This window comes from Sarcophilus harrisii, chromosome 5 (assembly GCF_902635505.1).
Source record: "Sarcophilus harrisii chromosome 5, mSarHar1.11, whole genome shotgun sequence".
NCBI lineage: Eukaryota > Metazoa > Chordata > Mammalia > Dasyuromorphia > Dasyuridae > Sarcophilus > Sarcophilus harrisii.
Genome location: NC_045430.1, coordinates 247067184 through 247088668, shown reverse-complemented (window position 1 = coordinate 247088668; position 21485 = coordinate 247067184). Strand labels below are relative to the sequence as shown.

The window sequence follows — 21485 nt, the reverse complement described above, 5'->3', positions numbered from 1 at the left end:
AACTGATCATTATTTCAAATCAATCAGGAGAGGAAAACATTTTTTGTAAAACATTATTTCTCTTGGTTATGTATTGCTATCTATCGATTCAGGAGCTGAAGACCAGCTGAAGATGTTTGGACTTCAGATTTGCTACATTGGATAAGTTCAATTGACGTGTCTGTTTGAGAAGATGATTCCCCCCCCCCCTCCTTTTTTTTTTCTAAACTTTGGAATGTGTCAGGCAAGATTCTGACCTTTTTGTTTGGATGAGTAAATTGACTTTTTCCTTGGAACTTGTGGGAATAACTGACCCTGAAAACAATGTGGAAGGAGCTGGCTAGGAATGGGTGATCACCAACATTTTTGGTTGTCTTGATATTTCATTCACTCTATTCCTTTTAAACTTACTCTTCATCCTCATTAATTTCTGATTCCTCAATTATTACCTCTCTTCTAGTAGATTTTCCTTTTTTTCATAGTCTTGACCCTATGGTTAATTGGGATAGCAAAGTGCTACCCTCCATCCTTGAATCCCTGGCTCTCCTGTCCTAATACTGGTTGCCTTATAGCATCTACTTCCAAGCTATTAAATGCTATTGGAGAAAGTCAGGCAGCTGTGCTAAATGGGTTTGTTAAAAGTTCATATTCTCTTGCTTGTATATTCACTCCTGCACAGTCTTCTTGCATCCCTGATTAACTCTCCATCACACTCCTGCAATTGTTCCAAAACTCTTCTTAAATCCCTAATGCCCTCATTCAGCAGATGACCTTGCTTCTAACTTTAAGAGAAAATCGAGTCCCTTAGTTTCCCTTTATCTCTTTCATCAAAACCTCTCAGTCTTCTCTCTTCTTTGCTCCCCTGTTAGTAAGTGAAGTGTCCTAATTCATTTCCCAAATCCCTCTGGTTTTGTCCTTGATCCCATCTCCTTTTGGTTTTCCGTAGTAGTTTATTCTGTTGTTCATTCAAATATCTTTAGGTAACACCCATCCTTGAAAAACTTAGGTTAAGTTTAGAGTTAGAAGGATGATACAGTGGAAAGAACAATACATTTAGAGTTTTAAGAACCACGCTTGAATCTTAGGTTTCCTTCCTGTTTTCCTGGTGATCTTGGAGCACTGCCTTCCATGGACCTTAGTTTCTTTGTTTATAAAATGAAGGACTTGGATTAGAGAATCCTGGAGCTTCTTTAGCTCAAAATGGATGATTTCCCCTTGATCCTGCCATGCTTTCAAGTCAACATCTGTATCCGGTCTTCCTTTCATAACCAGAAATAATTTCTGCCTCCACTTTGTTGCTGCTCATCCACTTCTCAGACTTTTGTAATCTAAAAGGCTTCTAACCATTTTCATTCTGTCTTCTGGGTCTTCTAGTCTATTGAAACTATCACGTCCAAGGTCAATCAGTTGTACCTTTTTTCCCCCTTTCCTTTCTGTTCTTTCTTTTTTATTTTTTTATTTTTGGCAAAACACTTTATAAATATTTCTTTTGATTCCTACAACAACCTTCAGAGGCAGGCATTATTATTTTCCCTCAATGAATGAAGAACTGAAGCTCAGAGATGAATGCTTTGCTCAGGCGCACTCAGTATGTAAGGCAGAATTTGAACTATGGGTTTCCTGACTTCAAATCTAAGGCTGTATTCACTCAGCCCCATGATATGGGGAGCAGTTATTAAACCTATTAAACATTTTAAAAGTACCTGCTATGTGCCAAGGGGTATGCTAAACACTGGCACTATAAAGAAATCCAAAATTCAGTCCCTGTTCTCTAAGAGCTCACATCCAGTGGAATTCACCAATGACTTCATGATTGCTAAATTCAGTAGACTTAACAGTTTTCATATTTCTGGACTCTATTGCGGTATTGGACACTTTGTCACCTCTTCTTCCTCTTACCTATGCTCCCCTGACTTGGCTTTCTTTGATTTGTTCTAGGCCCCCACCCACCTGTCCAGGTACTTCTATTACTCATCTTCTTCCCAACTGCTGTTTCATGCTGGTATCCCCACATGCTTTGTCTTAGTACTTCTTTGCTATATACCCTTCCTAGATAATTATCTGTTCTTAATGGTTCAGTTATCTACTTTATGCAGTGGCCCCCTAAGTCTGTATCTCTATCCTTAATAATTTTCTGCATTTCTAACTGCTTTTTAGATATCTCTCCTGGGATATGTTGCTGACATCTCAATCTGTTAATGTCTCAAATTGATTTTATCATCTTTTCACTTGCTTCTGATTTCTTTTACCTCCTAACTTGCCTATTTCTGTTGATGGCAAACCACCCTCTCAGAAACCTAGAGTTGAATTCTTAATGTTATTCATCTTTGACTCTTTCCCTTTATTGTCTCTTTCTCCCCACAATGCTCAATCCTATCCCTGGCATCTATTCACTCCTCTCTATTCACGCTGACATTTCTTATGTGGCCTCCTAACTGATCTCCCTTCCTCCTGTCTTTCCCCTCTCTCCTACACCCTTTATTCAGTTGCAAAAATATTTTTCTTATTTCACAATTTGAAGCATGAATTACTCAATAATCTTCAGGGTCTTTCTGATAAAATGCAAATTCCTTATTCTAGCATTTAAGGTCCTCCACAGTCTAATATCTTTTTCTGACCTTATTTCACATCACTTCCCTGGATATACTTCACATTTCTGTTGGGCTCCGCTATTTGATGATCTTTCCCCATCACCTTCTACCTCTTTGCATTAAAAGCAGTTCCTGCTCATCCCCAAGCATAGAATATAGGTATTTGTTGTTGTTGTTGTTGTTGCTCAACTGTGACTTACTCTTCATGACCCCATTTGGGATTTTCTTGGCAGAGACACTGAAGTAGTTTGCTCTCTTTCTTTTCCAAGTCATTTTACAGATGAGGAAACTGAGGCACACAGGTTTAAGTGACTTGTCCATAACCACATGGCTAGTAAGTGTGTGAAGCTGGATTTGAACTAAGGAAGATCAGTCTTCCTAGTTTCATGGCCAGTACTTTAGCCACTGTGCCACATAGCTGCCCCATATTGTTCTTAATGTACTCCTATTGAAATTCTTCCTCTTAGGCTCACCTAAAGGGCTATCTCCTCTAGAAAGCCTTCTTTTCCCCTCTTCCTTCCCTTTCTCCTTTCCATCCCCCAGCTGAGAATGTTCTTAGTGCAGTTTTTTTCTGAATTTCTCTTTTGCTCTTATACTCTATTTTATATGAATACTATTTTTATACTTGCCCTATCCTTGTAAGATTGTTTCAGGCAAGGATTGTGTAATTGCTTTTGATCTTTGTATCCCCAGCACCTAATGCAATTTACTACATAAAGTGTGATGATTAGCAAATGTTGAGTTAAATTCAATTGAATTAAGGTACACCTGACCTGAGAAACAGATTAAAAAATCTAATGAGAGGCTTAATTTATATATATGTATATATGCTGGAAGAATATTTATGGGCAACCAAGTTACGGGTGATTGACCAGTTCTAATCACTGGCACAGAGAGCCCCACTGGTGGAGTTTAGATGAACAACCAACTCTACTTGGCTGGGATACTTTTGTGGGTGCTTGGTATGGCAGTTTTTATTTATGGTTGGTAGGAAATCAACCAATCAATGTAAATTATGTGCTGGCCATATGTGATGGCATAAGACCGTGTTCTTGGAGTAATGAAGACCTGGATTCAAATCCAGGGACTTAGCTGTGTTATCCTAAACAAGTCAGTTTGAGTTTTCTCATCTAAAAATAAATAATAAATTTGTTCTTACTCAGAGGATTGTTGTGAGAATCAAATGAGTTGATATATGTGTGGAGCTCTTTGCAAACTTTATTTTATTTTTTTTTAAATAATAGATTTTTATTTTCAGAATACATGCAAACATAGTTTTGAACATTCCCCCTTGCAAAACTTCTTTGTAAACTTTAAAGAGCTTTATATGCTCTTTAGCACCCAACATCATCATCGCCGTCTTCACCACCCACTATATTTGCTCTGGATTTGATTATAGTCAAATTGAGGTTTCCCTTGTTTCAGGCTGTCTCTTAACCTCTTCACAACTGGATGAGATATGGATGAGAATGTCCCCTCAATCCTCATTGCTTCAGTCTAATTTTCAAGTTAAAGAATTGAGATAGCATTTCTACATCAAAGCCCTCATTCTGAATTTTGGAATGGAATATTCTGAATTTTTTATTTCCCTCACTGGATGCTTTTCTCTTAAAGGAGTCCATGATTTTCCCTCTAGGCAAACCCTGATCATTTTAAAATTTGCTCTGTGAAGCATGGGTTTCATATGGTACTCTGGTGAATTGGTATTTTATGCCTTTTTTTTTTTTTTTTTTTTTTTTGGCAAATTCCAGGACTATTAATGACAAAAGTTTAAATTTGAACCTTGAGATCACAGGGAACTACTAGTTTATTGAGGAGGAGTATGACTTAACTCTTTACATTGGCTGCATTGAGGGAGAAAAGTTAGGATGGGGAGAGACTTGGGGCAAGGAAGACAATTGGAAAGATATAATAGTCCAAGTGAGAGATCATTGAACTAAAGTGGTGACTGTGAATGGACAGGCAGTGAGAGATATTGTAGGGGGGGTACAAATAACCAAGGCTGACTATAATTGACATATGGGGGTGGAGTGAAAATGAGGAGTTGAAGTCAGAGTTGATATTGTGGGACTGGAGATCAGGCAAAGTGACAGAACCTAGAAATAATAATAATGTTTCACCCATCATCACTGGAGATGGAGGGCATTTAAATCTAATAATTAGCTTTATTACAAAATTTTCCTTGGTTGTGTATTATATTTCTTAAAAGCACACAAGTTTTTTGTTTCTCTGGAAGCATGGAAAAAGCTCATACAATATGGATGTTTGTGAGTAAACCTTTTCTTCAGAGAGAACTTTTGAAAATGATGACTCATTCACTACTTCTCACTCTGTTCTGTACATTCTCAGATATTTTTTAGGATCATTGTTGAAAGGACTAAAGAAAAGTTAATGTTCACATAGATAAGAGTCAAAGTTTGCTTCCCCCACTTCTATTTTAAAAAATGTTATTTTTCAGATTCAGGACGTGTGATTACAGTAGACCAGTAAATACAGCAAGGAAACTTTGAATAGATGTCTTTGTCCCTGGGAGCAAGATGTCGGACAAGATGCCCTCTGGGTCCCTTCAAATCCTTGTGTGCTTTATTTGATGTTATTTTATCACAAACTCCTATTTTTTCATTGCACGGAGCCAGATAGCCCTCAAAGCAAATAGCTTCAGCATCCATGGAAGACATTTCCTGCATCCCTGCATCATTTGCAGAGCCGACCAGTCTCCATGGCAACATGTCCGATTGAAAGATGTGTGGAGAGCAGGGAAGAGAGGATCGAGTTAGGAGCACCAAGTGGTGGTGTGTGTCCCTGACGTCACCTTCTCAGCTTTTTGATAGGATGATTTGGTCTACTCCCATTCAAGGGCTCTGGACTGAGCTTCTTTATGAGAGTGTGCATGCAGCGTGAGGGCACTGGCTTTGGAAGACTGCCTCCCTGGGTTTTCTCCCCCCCATCCCTTCTAGTCCATTTTTTCCCCCTTTTCCTTTTTTCCTTTTCTTTCTGGCTCTAATCAGTCTCTGAGAATGTGTAGCTTGTTTTCAGTCTCTTGGAGGCTACCGCTCAGCTCGGCTCACCATAAAGGCAGGAAGGCATGGCTGCGTTTCACCTGACCTCAGAAACACAGCAAAATCAGTTCTGAGAATCCTGACTATGCAGAAATTTATCGAAGCGGATTACTATGAACTCGACTGGTATTATGACGAATGTACAGATGGTAATTATGGGCTTTGCAAATAGGAGGTTTCAGGGTGGATGCTTTGTAAACCTGCTGGATGAGTCTGGATCCCTCGGATGGGAGCTGGGAGGGGGCGGGTGCAATGGCATTGGTGCAGCAGGGCTGTGTGACATTATGAATTCCTTTTCCCAAGCATGACCAAGGGGTTTTTTTTGTTGTTTTTTTTTTTTTGCGGTGCAAGGATCCTCTATCAGTCGGTCTCTCTGAACAGATTCTCGGGAAGAGATGGTGGTTTTTTTCTCTCTCGGGCGTAGAAATGTCTGTGGTTTGTAGGCTCTGCTGAAATTCTGTTTTCTAAGAGCCCTGTATGTGCACGTGTGTCCATGACAATGTGAGTGTGTACAGCCTGAAATGTGCCGGTTATCCTTTGTGCTCTTTGGGCACAGGATGGGAAGGGTGCTTTGCGTTCCCTCAGGCCAATCTGGGTGGCAACTCAAGGCCCCAGAGACTGTTTTTCTCATGATTTCCTGTGTATTTATTCGAGTGCTGAGCTGTGTGGAGTGTGGGGGGGAAATAACCACTCCAGAAACTATGGTACTCCCTTGCCAGGGGATTCAAATGGCTACTTTTGCTTCAGGATGCTGGGCAGGATCATGTGCAGTTTGGATTGGGATCATTTGGTCATTGCCTCATAAGGTCCTTTTAAAGGATGGGTGTGGTGAGAATGGGAGGAAAAGGAGGAGGAGGAGGAGTGTTTGACTACCTAGGATAGGTCTGGAAGGGAATTTCTGGTGGGGCATAAATGGAGCTCTCCAGGACTAAGTAGTGCACAGAAATACTTTCAGATGGGTGGGTTCCAAAGCAGTTTAGGTTGTGTTGCTGTAATTTGAAGCATTGCAATTCTCTATTTCTGTTTGTTACCTTCAACATCACGCTCCCCCCCACTCCCCGAGGCAATTGGGGTTAGGTGACTTGCGCAGGGTCACACAGCTATGAAGTGTTAAGTGACTGAGACTGGATTTGAACTCAGATTCTAATGACTTCAGGGCTGATGCTCTATCCACTGCAACAACTAGCTGCCCCCCATGCTTTATTTTTTAAAGGTGATTTTCTCAAATCACAGTTCTTCCAGCAAACTTTTTTTTTAATTGCCTGAGCAACACACAGATCTTCAAAAGAATAAGTATTTTGCCTGCACATCTGTGAGGAAAGACCGAAGGTGGCTATGCTTGTCTTGCCATCCAGGATTCTGTATGACCTTTCCCCTTTGAACATTTGTCTTCAGAACTTCCTCACATCTGATTAACCTGAATGATGTAACAGACTAGTGAACTGGCCCGGTTAGCAGCTAAGGGAAGTAGCACAGCCATGATGTCTTTCTTATCAGCTGGTTTCTCTGTGAATATATGTGAAGAAAGAGTCCTGGGTGTATTTCTTGGGCCGTGATGTTGATGGGATGACACAGTTTTTATATCTGCTCTGTAATTCCCTTAGAAGGACCACTTAGAAGTGAAACTGGTTCTGTGGACACGCACGTGCTTAGGAATGATCAAATGGAGAGGGCGGCCTGAGTGGAGCCGTCTCACTTATATTAAAAATAAATTCAACCTTGCTGAAGCTGGTTGGGTGGCAGCCAGTTGCTAGAGGCTAAAATTTTGCCGAAGGAGTTGTGTCTTCTCTTTCTGATACCAGACCCCGAGTAAATACAGGGAGCCTTGTTGGAAGGTCATACGTGTGATTTAAGGACAGAGAGAAGACTATGGAACTTGGCTCTAAATGTAATAGTTCAGGACTAAGATTACAAGATCAGAACTGGAAAGGATCAGAAGTCATCAAATATTCCCATATTTTACAAATGAGAAAATTGAGATCGTTTACTCCATATCGGTGTAACCCTAAAAACGTAGTAAATATATTGTATATTTGTGTTATGCATGCATTTGTATGCATGTATATTTATGTGTGGATGTAAGTGGAACAGCATCATTTTATTTCTACCAGTAAGAATATAGAAAAACAGTAGAGCAAAGTAGTTAGAACTCTGGGTATGACGTTGGGAATAACTGGGTTTTCAACACATCTCAGAAGCTTACCAGTTGTGGGATCTTGTTTAAGTCATGAACCTCAGAGTTTCAATTTCCTTATCTGTAAAATGGGGGTAATAATAGAGCATCTGACTGTTGGGGAGGGTCCAGTGAGAAAATATAGATAAAATGCTTTGCAAATGTTGAATGCGAAGCGCTTTCTGTTCTTATGTGTCCCATATGAATATGTAGGTGTTATGAGACATGCATTTATCGTAGGTATAGACATGAGAACTGTACTCATTAGCCCAAGGAGAAGGAGAAGCAGTGAGTGGGGATGGGAAGCCTTTGGGCCAACCCAGAGCAGGTAAATAGAGTCCCAGAATTGGAGGTGAGTGGGAGGGAAGATTTCTTCTTTATCTTGGCTTAATTGTTACCTGCTCTGTAGTCACACCTATTGCCTGGTGAAAGAAAATCACTTGCCACAGTGAATCCTGAGGGTCAGAAGAGACTTGTTCATATCCTGTTTGCCGTGAAAGAACTTCTTACCTTGGATTGTTTCTTTTTTTTTTTTCTTCTGGTTTTCTGTTTCCTGATCTCTGCCTTGATACATCAATAATGGAAGAACTGAGTGATTCTCCAAGGGGTAAATTCTGATTGATGCTAAAGTTTAAATGTGAGCTCAGTCAAATATCTTTGGAAAGTTTCCTTCTCATCTAAGTGGACAGGAAGATAGTGGTGATGGGGCTCAATCTTTTGGACAGCATATATATTTATATTTCAACAGGAATAAAAAATTAATTGGGGCAAGATGGAATGGAAAAGAAATACTACTTTTTTGGTGTCTCTTGGGCCTGATTTTTATTTGTTCCCTGAAATCAACAAAGAATCTGGGTAAAACCATATAATTACACAGAAATATTTTAATGTAATTCATTAACCAGCCATTGCCCATTGTATTTGTAGATAAGTTTATATATTTATAAAGTATATACATGTTTTACATAAGCTTTTAGCCTAGAAAATTGTAAAGCAGAATTCAAAGTAGTAGCCTGGTTATTTTTGCTTATCTCCCTGGTCTGCCATTGAAGGACATTTGAATTCATATGACTTAAATCATCTAAGACTTAGGGTACGTAGAATAATTCATTTTTTTCCCCTCACTCTCTCTCTTTCACCCTTTTCAGATAGTTGAAAATTTTCATCCTTTTAAGTCTTCTGTGATTTCATTATATGAACCCTTTGAGAGCAGTTTAATTTTTGTACCTTCATCTGGCACACAGTAGACACTTAATAAATATTTGCTGATTTGGTTAACCTTCTAGAAAATTCTGTTCTGTAGTTTGGTAGGGGAGATATTTTTAGGAACTTGAATGCTTAGGAGCCTCCCTCCATACGTCCTCTTCAGTGTGCTGTACCCTTTGAATAATTAATGAGTAAAACTTTTAGTGAATTCCCCAAGCTGAGAGCAGGAGGCAAGTTAAACTTTATTGCAAAAAGGCCTTTGTGGTCAAGTAGAAATGATTGTATATTTTCTACCAAAGAGACTCTTGTTTACCTTGAGTCAATAGACTTATGATCAGTTTATAAAGTAAGCATCTTAAGGGCTGAGGTTGAAAGAGGAATGTAGGAGTGTCATTTAAGTATTTCACTTGAAATGTTGATAGTGAGAGACTTAGCACCCTAAAACATGGTAGGCTACTTTCAATTTTATCTAAAAACTTGATGGAGTTTCATTTATTTTATTTTTTCTTTTTAAAAAAAATTGCCATTTTGCTTAAAGCTTATTCTCTCCCTCTACCACCCCCAAGTTTTAGCCATAGATTTTTTGAATCTTGACATTCCCACCCTCAAGGAAAAAAAAAAAAAGAATGGAACAAGATATGAATAAGAAAAAAACCCTAACAAGATGTTTGGAGTTGTGCTACCAGAATTAGTCTGAGACTTGGGAATAAATCTAGTGCTTTTAAATGCTTTTCTTTAGGTAGTTTAGAAGGTTGGGACTTAATAGAGTGGACATCTTGTTGAGAACCTGTAATTAGAATGATTTTTATGGTTGGCCCATAGGTTAACTGCTTACTGTAGCTTTCGTGACCTTGGGCAGACCACTAATCTCACTAAGCTTCACTTTTCCCATCTGTATAATGAGGGATTTGGACTTGATGATTTTTAAAATCCCCAGCTCAGTGTTTACGCCCTCCTTACAGATTAAGGATGGGTCTCTTTCCTTAGAGTTGATTTGTAGAATTTGCCATAGTGTGAACTTATGCTGGCCCCTCATTGGATTGTGGATGGATTTTGATTGTCATGAAAGAAGCCTGTAAAGGGACAGGTGCAGGTTTGGGGATGGGGAAAATATGCTTCAAAACATAGTCTCTGAAACAACCAACAAAGGATCTGTGTAAAGTCATTTATTTTTAGTCATTTCAATGCAATGCATTGACTAATTTTTACCTGTTCTCTTCTGGGATAAATTATGTTAGCATGTCTATGAAAAACTCCAGGTTAATTCTGGATTCTAAAGTTGTCTCAAGTTTTCTTTCATTTCCTTTCAGAAGCAGAGAGATGAATCTTTGACATTTTCAGAGACTTTGATTCAAGTTCACGTATTTAAATTTTAAACTTATTAGGCATTTTTTCAATCAGTCTCTTTCAAACTAGATTATGAAGGTTGTCCTTCCTCAGATTTAGTTCAGACACAAAATAGTCTGAGATACAAAGTTTAAAACATAATTAGGAGAACTTTTGATTACTTTTATTTATTCTTATTAAAAATAACATTTTTTTTACATCAACATAATTTTCTTCCCTAGTATTTGTTGTCCCTTAACCATCCTGCATGATGAGTGTTATTTTTTTTTCTGAAGCAATTGGGGTTACGTGACTTGCCCAGGGTCACACAGCTAGGAAGTGTTAAGTGTCTGACATCACATTTGAACTCGGGTCCTCCTGACTTCAGGGCTGGTGCTCTATCTACTACACTAACTGGCTGTCCCTATAAGTGCTATTATTTAAAGAAAAAAAAGAAGAGAAAAAAATCATAATTGATCAATACATTGAAAAAGTCTGAAAATATGTGCCATGTATTTAGGATGGGGGGCCTTCTCATATCTTGTTTTGAGCCAACTTTGTGTACTTTGAAAAATTGTTCTGAACAATTACTACATATTGGAAATATGTATTTGTTGCTGTAATTCCCTTTGTAAATTATATTTTAGATTATACTCTTTTTATTATACTAGAAGGAATATTGAAAGCCACCATGACACCAACAATTCCTGACCCCCTAAATCGATGGTCCCTAAATAATATGGGTTTCTTTCTTTTATTTAAGTTTTAAGCAAGATATGTCGGTATTCAGTAAGACTTTGAGGGCTGCAACTTTTTGTTTGTCTTTATTTTAATTTTTAGTTTTTCTTGGTATCCCCAGTGGTTGACACAGTGCTCATAACATTGTACTTTATTTTTTTCATTATATTATTATTATTATTATTATTAATTCTTTGCTAAGGCAATTGAGGTTAAGTGACTTGCCCAGGGTCACACAGCTAGGAAGTGTTAAGTATCTGAGGCCAGATCCTCCTGTCTTCAGGGCTGGTGCTCTATCCACTGCACCACCCGGCTGCCCCTAACATTGTAGTTTATTAATGCTTGTTGATTTGATTAAATATATACTAAAGACGAGGATGAGAGATTGGGTATTATAGTAATATAGTAAAAATAATAATTTTGATGATGGAAATTTGATGCTGCAGGTACCACTCTTGGAATTAATAAGGTAAATATGTCCATACTTTGCCCCTTTGTTTCAAACCCATTTCAGATGGCAACTAAACTATGCAGCACCCATATAACCATTGCCTATTGTGACAGCCTGCTAGACAAATGTGTAACCTTAACATGGGGCAGACTCTTAAACTGAGGGGCAGCAGATGGACCCAGGGGATAGAGCATTTGCTCTGTAATCAGGAAAATTCATCTTCCCAAGTTCCAATCTGACCTCAGACACTTACTAGCTGTGTGACTCCGGGGAAGTCATTTAACTGCCTCAGTTTCCTCATCTATAAAATGGTTTGGAGAAAGATGGCCAATCACTCTGTATGTCTGCCAAGAAAGCCCCAAATGGGATGGGGTCGTGAAGAATCAGATGTGACTAAAAATGACTCAACTGTTAAGGTGCATCGGCTTTTTATAAATTATTGTTTTATAGTTTAATATACAACTTAGTGTGAAGATTACATGAAAGTCCATTTTGGGGGCATTTTCCATTACTGAGTTTTTCCACCATCTCTTTACTTAATAACTACCACCATAAACCTCTAATAACAAATCGAGCAGAAAACTGTTTGTAATGAACTGTGAGTGAGAGGAAATGGGTCACCTTGGGTCCATAACCAAGGCTGCTCTGAATACTCTCCTTATCTTCCTAGGACCATAGAGTGTAGAGACTTAGGGGGGACCTGATAATCCAACCCCCTATGTTTAGAACCTAGAATGTGTAAGTATTCATGGGCTTTGTTTTTTTCTGTAGTCAAGTCAAATCAACAAGCATTATTAAGCACTTACTGTTTGCTGAACTAAGCAAGGCAAACATAATCCCTACCCTCAAACAACTTATAGACCATTGATGGAGAAAACATGCAAAAAAAAATCAACTCAAAACTATGTGTGGTCTTTGCTTCTCAACGGAATCCTTTTTGCTAAGTGGATCCATGTTCTTATTGGATTAGGGACTTTTCCTTTTTCTTCATGTCATGTGACTCTTATGCATGATTTTCTTAAAAGTTTTTTTAGAGGGGCAACTTAGAGGTACAGTAGACAGAGCACCAGCCCTGAACTTAGGAGGATCCGAGTTCAAATCTGGTCTTAGACACTTAACACTTTCTAGCCATGTGAGTTTGGGCAAGTCACTTGACCCCAATTGCCTCAGCCAAAAAAAAAAAAAAAAAAAAAAAAAAAGAAAAAAAAGAAAAGGAAAAAAAAGTTTTCTTAGAGCTCAGTGAGATCTTTGTTGCAGATGGTCTTCTTTCTGGTTTGAATGGAAGCTTCTTGAGGGTACAGTTTGTTTAATTATTTTGTATTGTTAGCGCAGCGCCTATCTCTCAGTGCTTTATGGATTGTGTTGTTTTAAGGAAAATGCTTGCTTGAAGCAGAGCTCTTTTTATCAAGAATCCTGAAAGCTCTTTAAGACTTTATAGTATCTGGCCTTATTATGAACACCAAATATTTCCCTGCCAAAGGTACCGGGGAAGTACCAGTAATAAGACGATAAGGGTTAATTAATAGACTGCCAAATATAAAAGCACGTAATGTACTAGTCCTGGGGCTGTAGTTTTTATTTTTTAAAATTTAAATAAATTAAATATTTTATTTGATACCAGAATTCTTACCTCATCTCTACTTCCTTTTCTGTGCCAGTTTAAATACTCATCCTCAGAGTTTATTTGGAACATTTTGTGAATATATGGCTCACTTATCTCACCAAACTGGCTTCTTTTCACCTATGCATAACTTGAAAGAATGATACTTCAGTTTTTTAGTTGTAACTTTTTGTTATAAATTTGGGGGATGTATTTATTGTAAGTGCTTTATGCTGTATTTTTATCATTCAAATTAATATGAATAAATATTGAGAATTACTCCAAAGGTCTGATTTCTCAAAAAATAGGGTTGGTATTATGTTCAATAGACAGACTTGGGTAAGATAAGGAGATGGAGTGGTATATGCATGTCAAAAAGCATTCTGTACTAAATATTTAATAATAGCAATAATAAAACACTTTGAGGTTTGTCGAGTGCTTTTATGTACATTATCTCATTTGAACTTCACAATGACCGTATCAGACAGACACCACAGTTATTTCATACTATTTTACAGATGAAGAAATTGAGGCTCAGAGATAATGACTTGCCTGTAGTCGTCAAATAAGTATCCGAGATGGAATTTGTATCAGATATTCTGTTTACTCTGCCACAATTCAGTTTATCAAGTTTAAGGATTGAACTTTGAAAGGTGAAAGTTGTAATGAATACGTAGATTTGATTGGTCTTCTTTAGTCAAGGAGAGTATGAAATTATTTGAAAGGTAAACATTAACAAAGTCATAATGAATGCAGTAATATTTTAAAGGGTGTTTTTAACTGGATGACAAATAAATTGAATTAATAGTTTGATGAGTATATTTTCAGTAATGGCTCATGCAGTTGTACATAACAGGTATCATCAATAAATATTTGTGGAATGGATAAATTCTACATAGGTTCTTAGAATTTGAGATTGAGAGAGAAGACCAACCCTCTCATTTAACAGTTGAGGAAATTATGATACAAAATAAGTGATTCATTCAAAATCAAAGAAGCCATAAAGATCAGGCACAATTTTGTAAACCAAGGCCTCTGACTCCAGCGTTAGTTGTTTTTCTTCTTCCCACCCTGAGACAGAGTGATTTGCTTCCCCTTTTTTCTTCACATTGAAACATTCAACTAATTTGATGATGGTGATGGTGATGATGATAATAGTTAATATTTAAATTGTACTTACTATGTGCCAGACACTGTGCTTTACTATGATCTTGATCCAACATCCTTGGGAGGCAAGTGCTATTGTTGTCACCCCCATTTTGCAGATGAGAAAACTGCGGCAAGCAGAGGTTAACTAAATTGTCCAGGATGACACAGCTAGTGAGTGTCTGGGTTTGGATTGAAATTCAGGTTGTCCTGATGAGATGCAGTGCTCTATTCACCGAATCACCTGGCTGCCTGAATTTAAAGTTGCCCCTTTAAAGTTGATGCTAAGTATATCTGACATTAATCAAGTCAGTTAATAGCTGCATTTTGCTGATATTCCCATCCCCTATTAATGAATTTTTGTTTGAATGGACAGAGGCAGCAGGTTACAGCCTAGAGTCTGGAAGACTCAATTATTTTGAGTTCAAATCTGGTTTTAGACACTTACTAGCTATGTGACCCCAGATAAGTCATTTACCCCTAATTACCTCAATTTCCTTGTCTATAAAGTGAGCAGGAGAAGAAAACAGTAAGCCACTTCTGTATATTTGCCAAGAAAACCCCAAATGGGATAACAGAGAGTCCAACAACTAAAAATGACAAAACAAGAATTTATAACTTTAAAAAAAAACAGTATATAGAACTTTTTTTTTTTAACCATTATAGATTAGTTTCTTCTTATAGTCTATACAAGGCACATATGTGGAAGAATATAGATTTCTTGCCTCTCACACTTTTATTTGTAAGTTTGGAGAAAGATTTAAGTTTAATTTACTAACAATGCTTTTGAAAGCCTTGCATCTCAGGTTTTTTTTTTTTTTTTAAGTATTATAGATCTCTTCTCCTCCTCTTCTTCCTCCTCCTTCTCCTTCTTTTCCTCATTCTCTTCCTCTTCTTCCTTTTCCTCCTCCACTTTTTCCTCTTCTCCTTCTCTTTCTACCCTCTTCCCTCCTTCTGCTTTTCCTCCTTTTTCTCATCTTCCTCTCTCATCTCTCCTCCTACCATCCTTGTCAAAATGTATCACCTCTCTTCCAAGAGACCAGAATCAAACTTTACTCTTCATCCTGTGTTGCTGCAATTATTAATCACTTCATCAGAAATTCCAAAAGTCTTCAGTACTTTTTCTTCCCTTTCCAGTATCAGTACAGTATTAATTATGCCATTTGACTTCTTGATTGCTCTTTTAATTTTCACCAAACCTTAAAAAAAAAAGTCTGTCCCTTGAAATAGAGAAGACTTTTATTTAATATGTCACTTTGATATTTCTGAAGCTCCTTCTCTGAAACAACAATAATGAAGTATCATTGTTTTCCATTTCTAAAACAAAGCAGAAGTTTCAAGTTCTTACTCTCCTTTCCATTAAGGTCAGCCCTGCCAATTAAAGGACTCTATACGGTCTTATAGCAAGTTTCCATAAAGCTAGCTACATTGCTCTTTTCTCTGTGGGCATTTATTTCTTCTGTCTTCTATAGAACCCTCCCTCTTGGTTACCTGCTAGGATTCCAGCAGTCTGCACGTCTTTAGTGACCCTGAGTTTGCTCCTTAGAGGAAGGAAAACTATATTCCCTAATGTAATGCTGTTAGGAGTAAAGAACTCTGTTAGGATTTGCTCAGGAGAATTGCTGAGAAGCAATTCAAAACTTCTTTCCACAAAGCTTAGGATGCTTTTCAGACCATTTCAGGAAAGCATTTGCTTTCCTTGTTCTTGGAAGGGAAACAACAGATGGGAAAAATGGTTGTTTTCTGAAGTGGATGTGCAGGAGAACTGTGGCTTGCTTTCTTTGTTCAGTCAGCACATATTGGTCCCCTCTTCTTTCTTTTCTCCAGCCATGAAATGAGTAACTGTGCTTTGTTAACCATAGTGATCTCTTAGATTACGGAGTTACCCTGAGAATTTGCTGGGGGAGTCGGGAGGTGGGAGGGATATAGAATACAGACTAAACCCCAAAGTGCCCTTGGCATAGAGAGGCATGTATACAAGTAGGACTTAGATCTTTATTGCATCTGTGTTTTTGAGTGAAATAACACAAACATCTATGTGTTTTATTTTGAAATAAAATCAAAGGCTTCCTTCTCTGCGTTTTGTTATCATGCAACTAGAATCCCAGTTTTGCTTAATCTCTTCCCCCCCCCCCTCCGTGCTTAACAGAAGGGGTGTGTGTGTGTGTATGTATGTGTCTGTTTCCTCAGCACACCCATAGGAAACCTGTCACCTGAGGAAGTTAGGCAATCATTTACCAAGGTGACTTGCCCACGGATTCCCCGCCTCCAAACAGGTGTAGTAGCTGTTTAAGTATTGGTCTGAATTTCCCTATGTAGTTGCTATGAAACTTCAAGGAAGGTACCATTAGCCAGGGTTCCAGAGGGGAGAGAGGTTGTGGGAGAAGACAAAGAGCAAAAAGCTTCAAAATTGATGATGTCCTCTGCCGATCTGCTTTGGGAATCTTAGCTAGAATTAGTTTCAAACCACTGGCTGTGCTGTGTTGTACAAGGCTAGGCTAGGCTTAGGGGGAGGCGATGGCTTTCTCCCCAATGACCCCTTTTTCTCCCCCATCCTGACTCCCATCTACCCCAGGCAGTCTGAGATTCCCTCTTAGATGAGAGAGATTGAAGGCGTGATAATATAGCCCTTTGCACAGATATATCACCCGGGATGTTGGCAAGCCATGCTCCCTGCCCAGGAGAGTTTCCAGGCTGCTGGGAGTGTGCTCAGGTCACTGTACAGATGGCACCTCCAAGGAGGTGGCTGGGAGGCATCCCAGTGCCAAAGGTTTAGGACAATGATCCGACTTTAGCAATGTCATTGAAAGAATTGGGAAATGAAGAATATTTTGAATATGACTGTGACAATGAATCGAGAAAACCTGTTCTTGTTAAACGTGACAGCCTGGAGCTCTTGGAAGAGGGTAACTATGTTACTTTGTCTTAAACTTACTTTTTTCTTTCCCAATCCTGATGGACTTGAACATTAGTCTATTTTTTTCTAATAAGCTATTTGCTGCTTCAGACTCGTTTCTTCTGTCTTCACGGATTAAATTGGATTAAATAGTGCCTATAATGTTTGTTATTTCAAGAATTAAATTCAAAGAATTAAATTTCAAGAATTAAAAAATAATTTTTGGGAAGTGAAGGTTGGAGTATACATGAAAAAATGCAGACAGAGTCAAAATATAAGACTTCTTTCCTCTCTATTTAGTCTTACAGGATTTTTACTTCTGACAGAGTTCTTAAACTGGATCTGTGAACTTTTAAAATATTTTGATAGCTATATTTCAGTGTAATTCAATATAATTGGTTTTCTTATAGAGATCTTTTATATTTTTATTTATATATATATTTTAAATATTTTATTTAATACATTAAAAAACATTATTCTGAGAAGGGGTCTACAGGCTACAGGAGACTGCCAAAAGAGTTCATGATATGTAAAAGTTTAAGAACTCATGCATTAAATAGGTGTTTTTGATTAAATTATGCTTTGTAATAGAGAAGTCATAGAATTCTTTGGGTAGAATGTAGAACAGGAACTCCAACACAATTTATACAGTCTTGCCATTTGTATTCCCAGCACCCAATACCTGAACTTAATAATTGATTGTTGATTGCTTTGGTTCCTAGAATTGCGTCCCTTTCTTGTTCCTTTGAACAAATATTAGGGCAATCTCTCAAAATACAGATTTATGGTTGGTATCTTTTAAGACATAAATGTGATTTTTATTCAAAAAGATGTTTACAATCTTCAATGTTGTCAATCATAACAAGGAAGAGGACAAAGAGAAATCCAGATACAGGATTGGAGGTAGGCTCTAATAAATTAATTGGATTGAATGTGCACTGTGAAAGTGAAATAATTCCTTAGGATTTTTTTTTTTTGGGTGGGGAAGCTCAGGTTTTTTTTTAGAGGCTTTCATTTTCTTTAGAATTCAGTTTCCCCTCAGTCTTTTAGTTCTCCCACCCCCTCTCTCACTTTGTTTAGTCCCAGTTTCCTAAAGCTTTTTTCCTATGAAGGACAGAAGGCCAATTGAGTTTTCCTTGGGAATGGGTCTGAAAGTTCTTTAAACTGGAAGGACTGGTATGTCCCTCATTCTTGTCATTCAAACTGAGTTCCTCCTCTGTTATCTGATGAACTTCCCCCCTGTGCCATTAGCTGCAACACCATAAACTAGGATCCTGAGGACATCATTTGGATTTGTCTGTCTCTCTGCCTTGCATAGAATAGGCACCCAGTAAATGGTGGATTGTACTGGATCATAGATACTCCTTTTTGTCATGTCTAAGATCTTGGAAGGTATCATGATTGGGAAAATCTTTGTTTTATTTGTTGAGTTGTTGGTGATGCCATCAAATTAAAAAAATCTGATAGCGATTCAAAGGGAACTTGATGTCTTTAAAGCTGCTTTGGGTGCTGGTGGCAACTTCAGAGTTGAAAAGGCAAATCCCTGGTTAAAAATTAGAGTTTTCTAGGAGGAATATATTTTTTCTGGAATAGAAAGTGTGATGATGGGCTCCTCTTTTAATCACAGAGTTTACATAGGCCAATAAAAGTAAAATCATTTAAAATGATCTCAATATTGAGACTAGGTGTTAATATTTAATTTAATTTTAATATTTAAATACATTTATTTTATACTATTTCCCTCCTTCCTCTTCCACCCAAAAGACAATCCTTATGAAAAGAATAAAAATAAGTTCAGTAAAATTAATCAATACATTGAAAAGTTCAATTGAGCCAAGCTTGATTATTATAACTTAATTTTAGTGGTGCTGTTTTGCCTGTCCATTTGTATTGTTGTAAATAGGCTTGTATATATTTTTCTTTTTCTGCTCAATTTACTTTTCAGCAGTTTATAGAAGTCTTTCTATACTTCTTTGTACTCATTGAATTATTTCCTTTAAAAAAAGTTTTAACCTGAATTTAATACTAAATAAAATCAACATTTCCATATAAAAATTGAACAAAGAGAATTATACACAAAACTGTGAACCAGTTTGCATTTTATTCTACCCACAATACAAGTTCAACTTGCAACTTTCAGAGCTACCCTGATTCTCTTTCCTTCTATTTTCTTCTAAGCATTAAAAAAAAAAAAGGCTTCAATTGATTTTCTTTTTTGTTAATTTTATCACTCAACCTGCCCAAATTGTGGAGAAAAAGACAAAAGTAAAATCCTTGTTACAAATATGCATAGTTAAGTAAATCAAATTCTTATAATAGTTTTTTCTAAAGATATGTGCTTCATTCTGTACTTTGAGACCACCATCTTTAAATGGTAGGTGAAATACATTATCACATGCTCTCTAGAATCATAGACATGGTTGATTATTCCATCGATCTTGAATTTTTTAAAAATTATTTTTCTTTAACTATTACAGTCATATAAATTATTCTGATTCATTGCTCTATTCATCATTTTTTATTGTACAGTAATACGCCATTAGGCTCATGGACCTGAAATTATTTAATTATTTCCAAATCTGTCAGGTCTTTTACTATCACAAAAATAGTGCTATTATAAATAATCATGGTGTACGTATATTTTGGTCTTATATATTCTATATATAACTTGTATAGTTTATTACATATATTACATTATTATTACATTATACATATATATTACATTATTACAATATTTATTATTATTATTCTTTGGGGATTATGCCTAAAAGAGAAATCTCTGGGTCATGGGAGTATAGACAATTTAATCACTTCTTAAAATGACCAGTTGCTTTCCAGAATGGATAAACTCACCACTCCACAAGGAAAGCATTAGTGTGCTTTGCACAGTCTAGACAGAGGCATTTACTTGTTGGACAGTGAGAGTATATAGGTAAATGCTTACATTATTGGCTCACCCCTTTCCCTAGTGTAAAAGACAGCCTTTTGGTCTTGTTCTACTCAGACAGGTCTGGGAGCAGCTAGAATGGAATAAAGGTTCATACCAAGTACATTTGCATGAGAAAAAGGAGAGGGAGAGGGAGAGGGAGAGGAAGAGAGGGAGAGGGAGAGAGGGAGGGAGGGAGGGAGGGAGGGAGGGGGGGAGGGAGAGAGAGAGAGAGAGAGAGAGAGAGAGAGAGAGAGAGAGAGAGAGAGAGAAATATAGTCAGATATACTCTTTTGAAAAATTACTTTGATGGGTCAGTTAGGTGGCATAGTAGATAAGAGCATCAGCCCTGAAGTCAAGAGAACCTGAGTTCAAATCTGGTCTTTGACACTTAATACTTCCTGGCTGTGTGACCTTGGGCAAGTCATTTAACCCCAATTGCCTGAGAGAGAGAGAGGGGGGGGGGAAAGAAGAGGGAGAGGGGAGAGGAGAGAAAAGAGAGAGACAGAGACAGGGAGAGGGAGGAGAGAGATACAGAGGAGGGGGGGGAGGGAGGAGAGAGAGATACAGAGTAGACAGAGACAGAGAGAGACAGAGACAGGGAAAGGGAGGAGAGAGATATGAAGTAGACAGAGAGATACACAGAGAGATATTTTATAACAATTAGCAAGTATTCTAATGTAGCTCAGATATCCACAACTTTTTCTCCAGGAAAACTTAAGGAGCATGATTTTTCTACTTTTCTGTTTCACCTGTCACAACATAGCTGTAAAACCATTTGTTGAACTGCCAATTAGTGGCATTAGGGATGGCTGTCGAGCTGGAAAGATTTGCCAGGAGCATGTATTATGTGGACTTTGGAGATCGGTAGCTCAGATCTTAGACCCTGTCAGAAATTTGTAGTGGAAGCCAGAGAATGCAGAATAGTTCTTGGCTATAAACAGTTTTGTTTATAAGTTGGATGAAAGAGCGCTGGGCATAATGGATAATGGGCAGATTTTTTAGTCTCTAAGAGGAGGAGGAGTGGGCGCTGTGGAATTAGTTTTGGATTCCGTGAGGCTGTAGGCAAGTCACCTAGCTTCTTGGGCCTTCTTTTGGGAATGGGAATGGGAAGGTTGGGGCAGGTGACTTCTAAGGCCTCTTTTGTGTTAAATCTCTGATACTGGATCCTATGTGAAACCTGACAAATCATAAGCTCTCACAATCAGAGGACATTCTTACCCGAGAATAAAACCACATCCTAAACATCTTGGATATTTTGTTAAAACTTTTCTTTTTTTAACAGTATCTATAATAGCACATGTGTTCCTTTGAAAATTCTGAAATTTGAGCCTCTTGTCCTCATTTTTCCTCATCCAGATTTAAAGTGTATAAAAATTATACCAGCCTTAGGG

General features: G+C 37.7%; 1 protein-coding gene across 10 annotated transcripts in view; it reads left to right on the top strand.

Moving 5' to 3' along the window:
- TRAK1 (trafficking kinesin protein 1) overlaps positions 1-21485 on the top strand; it is a 133574-nt gene that overhangs the window by 45824 nt on the left and 66265 nt on the right. The window contains exon 1 of one of the 10 annotated variants that reach the window (XM_023505140.2): positions 4326-5778. The exons of 7 other annotated variants lie outside the window; for them this stretch is intronic. In XM_023505140.2, the coding sequence (XP_023360908.1) occupies positions 5715-5778 (64 nt within the window). In that variant the 5' untranslated portion in view covers positions 4326-5714. Of the gene's footprint in view, positions 1-4325; positions 5779-16441; positions 17176-21485 lie in introns of those variants that run through there. 2 more of the 10 variants (XM_023505139.2, XM_031940052.1) reach the window with 2 other exon arrangements.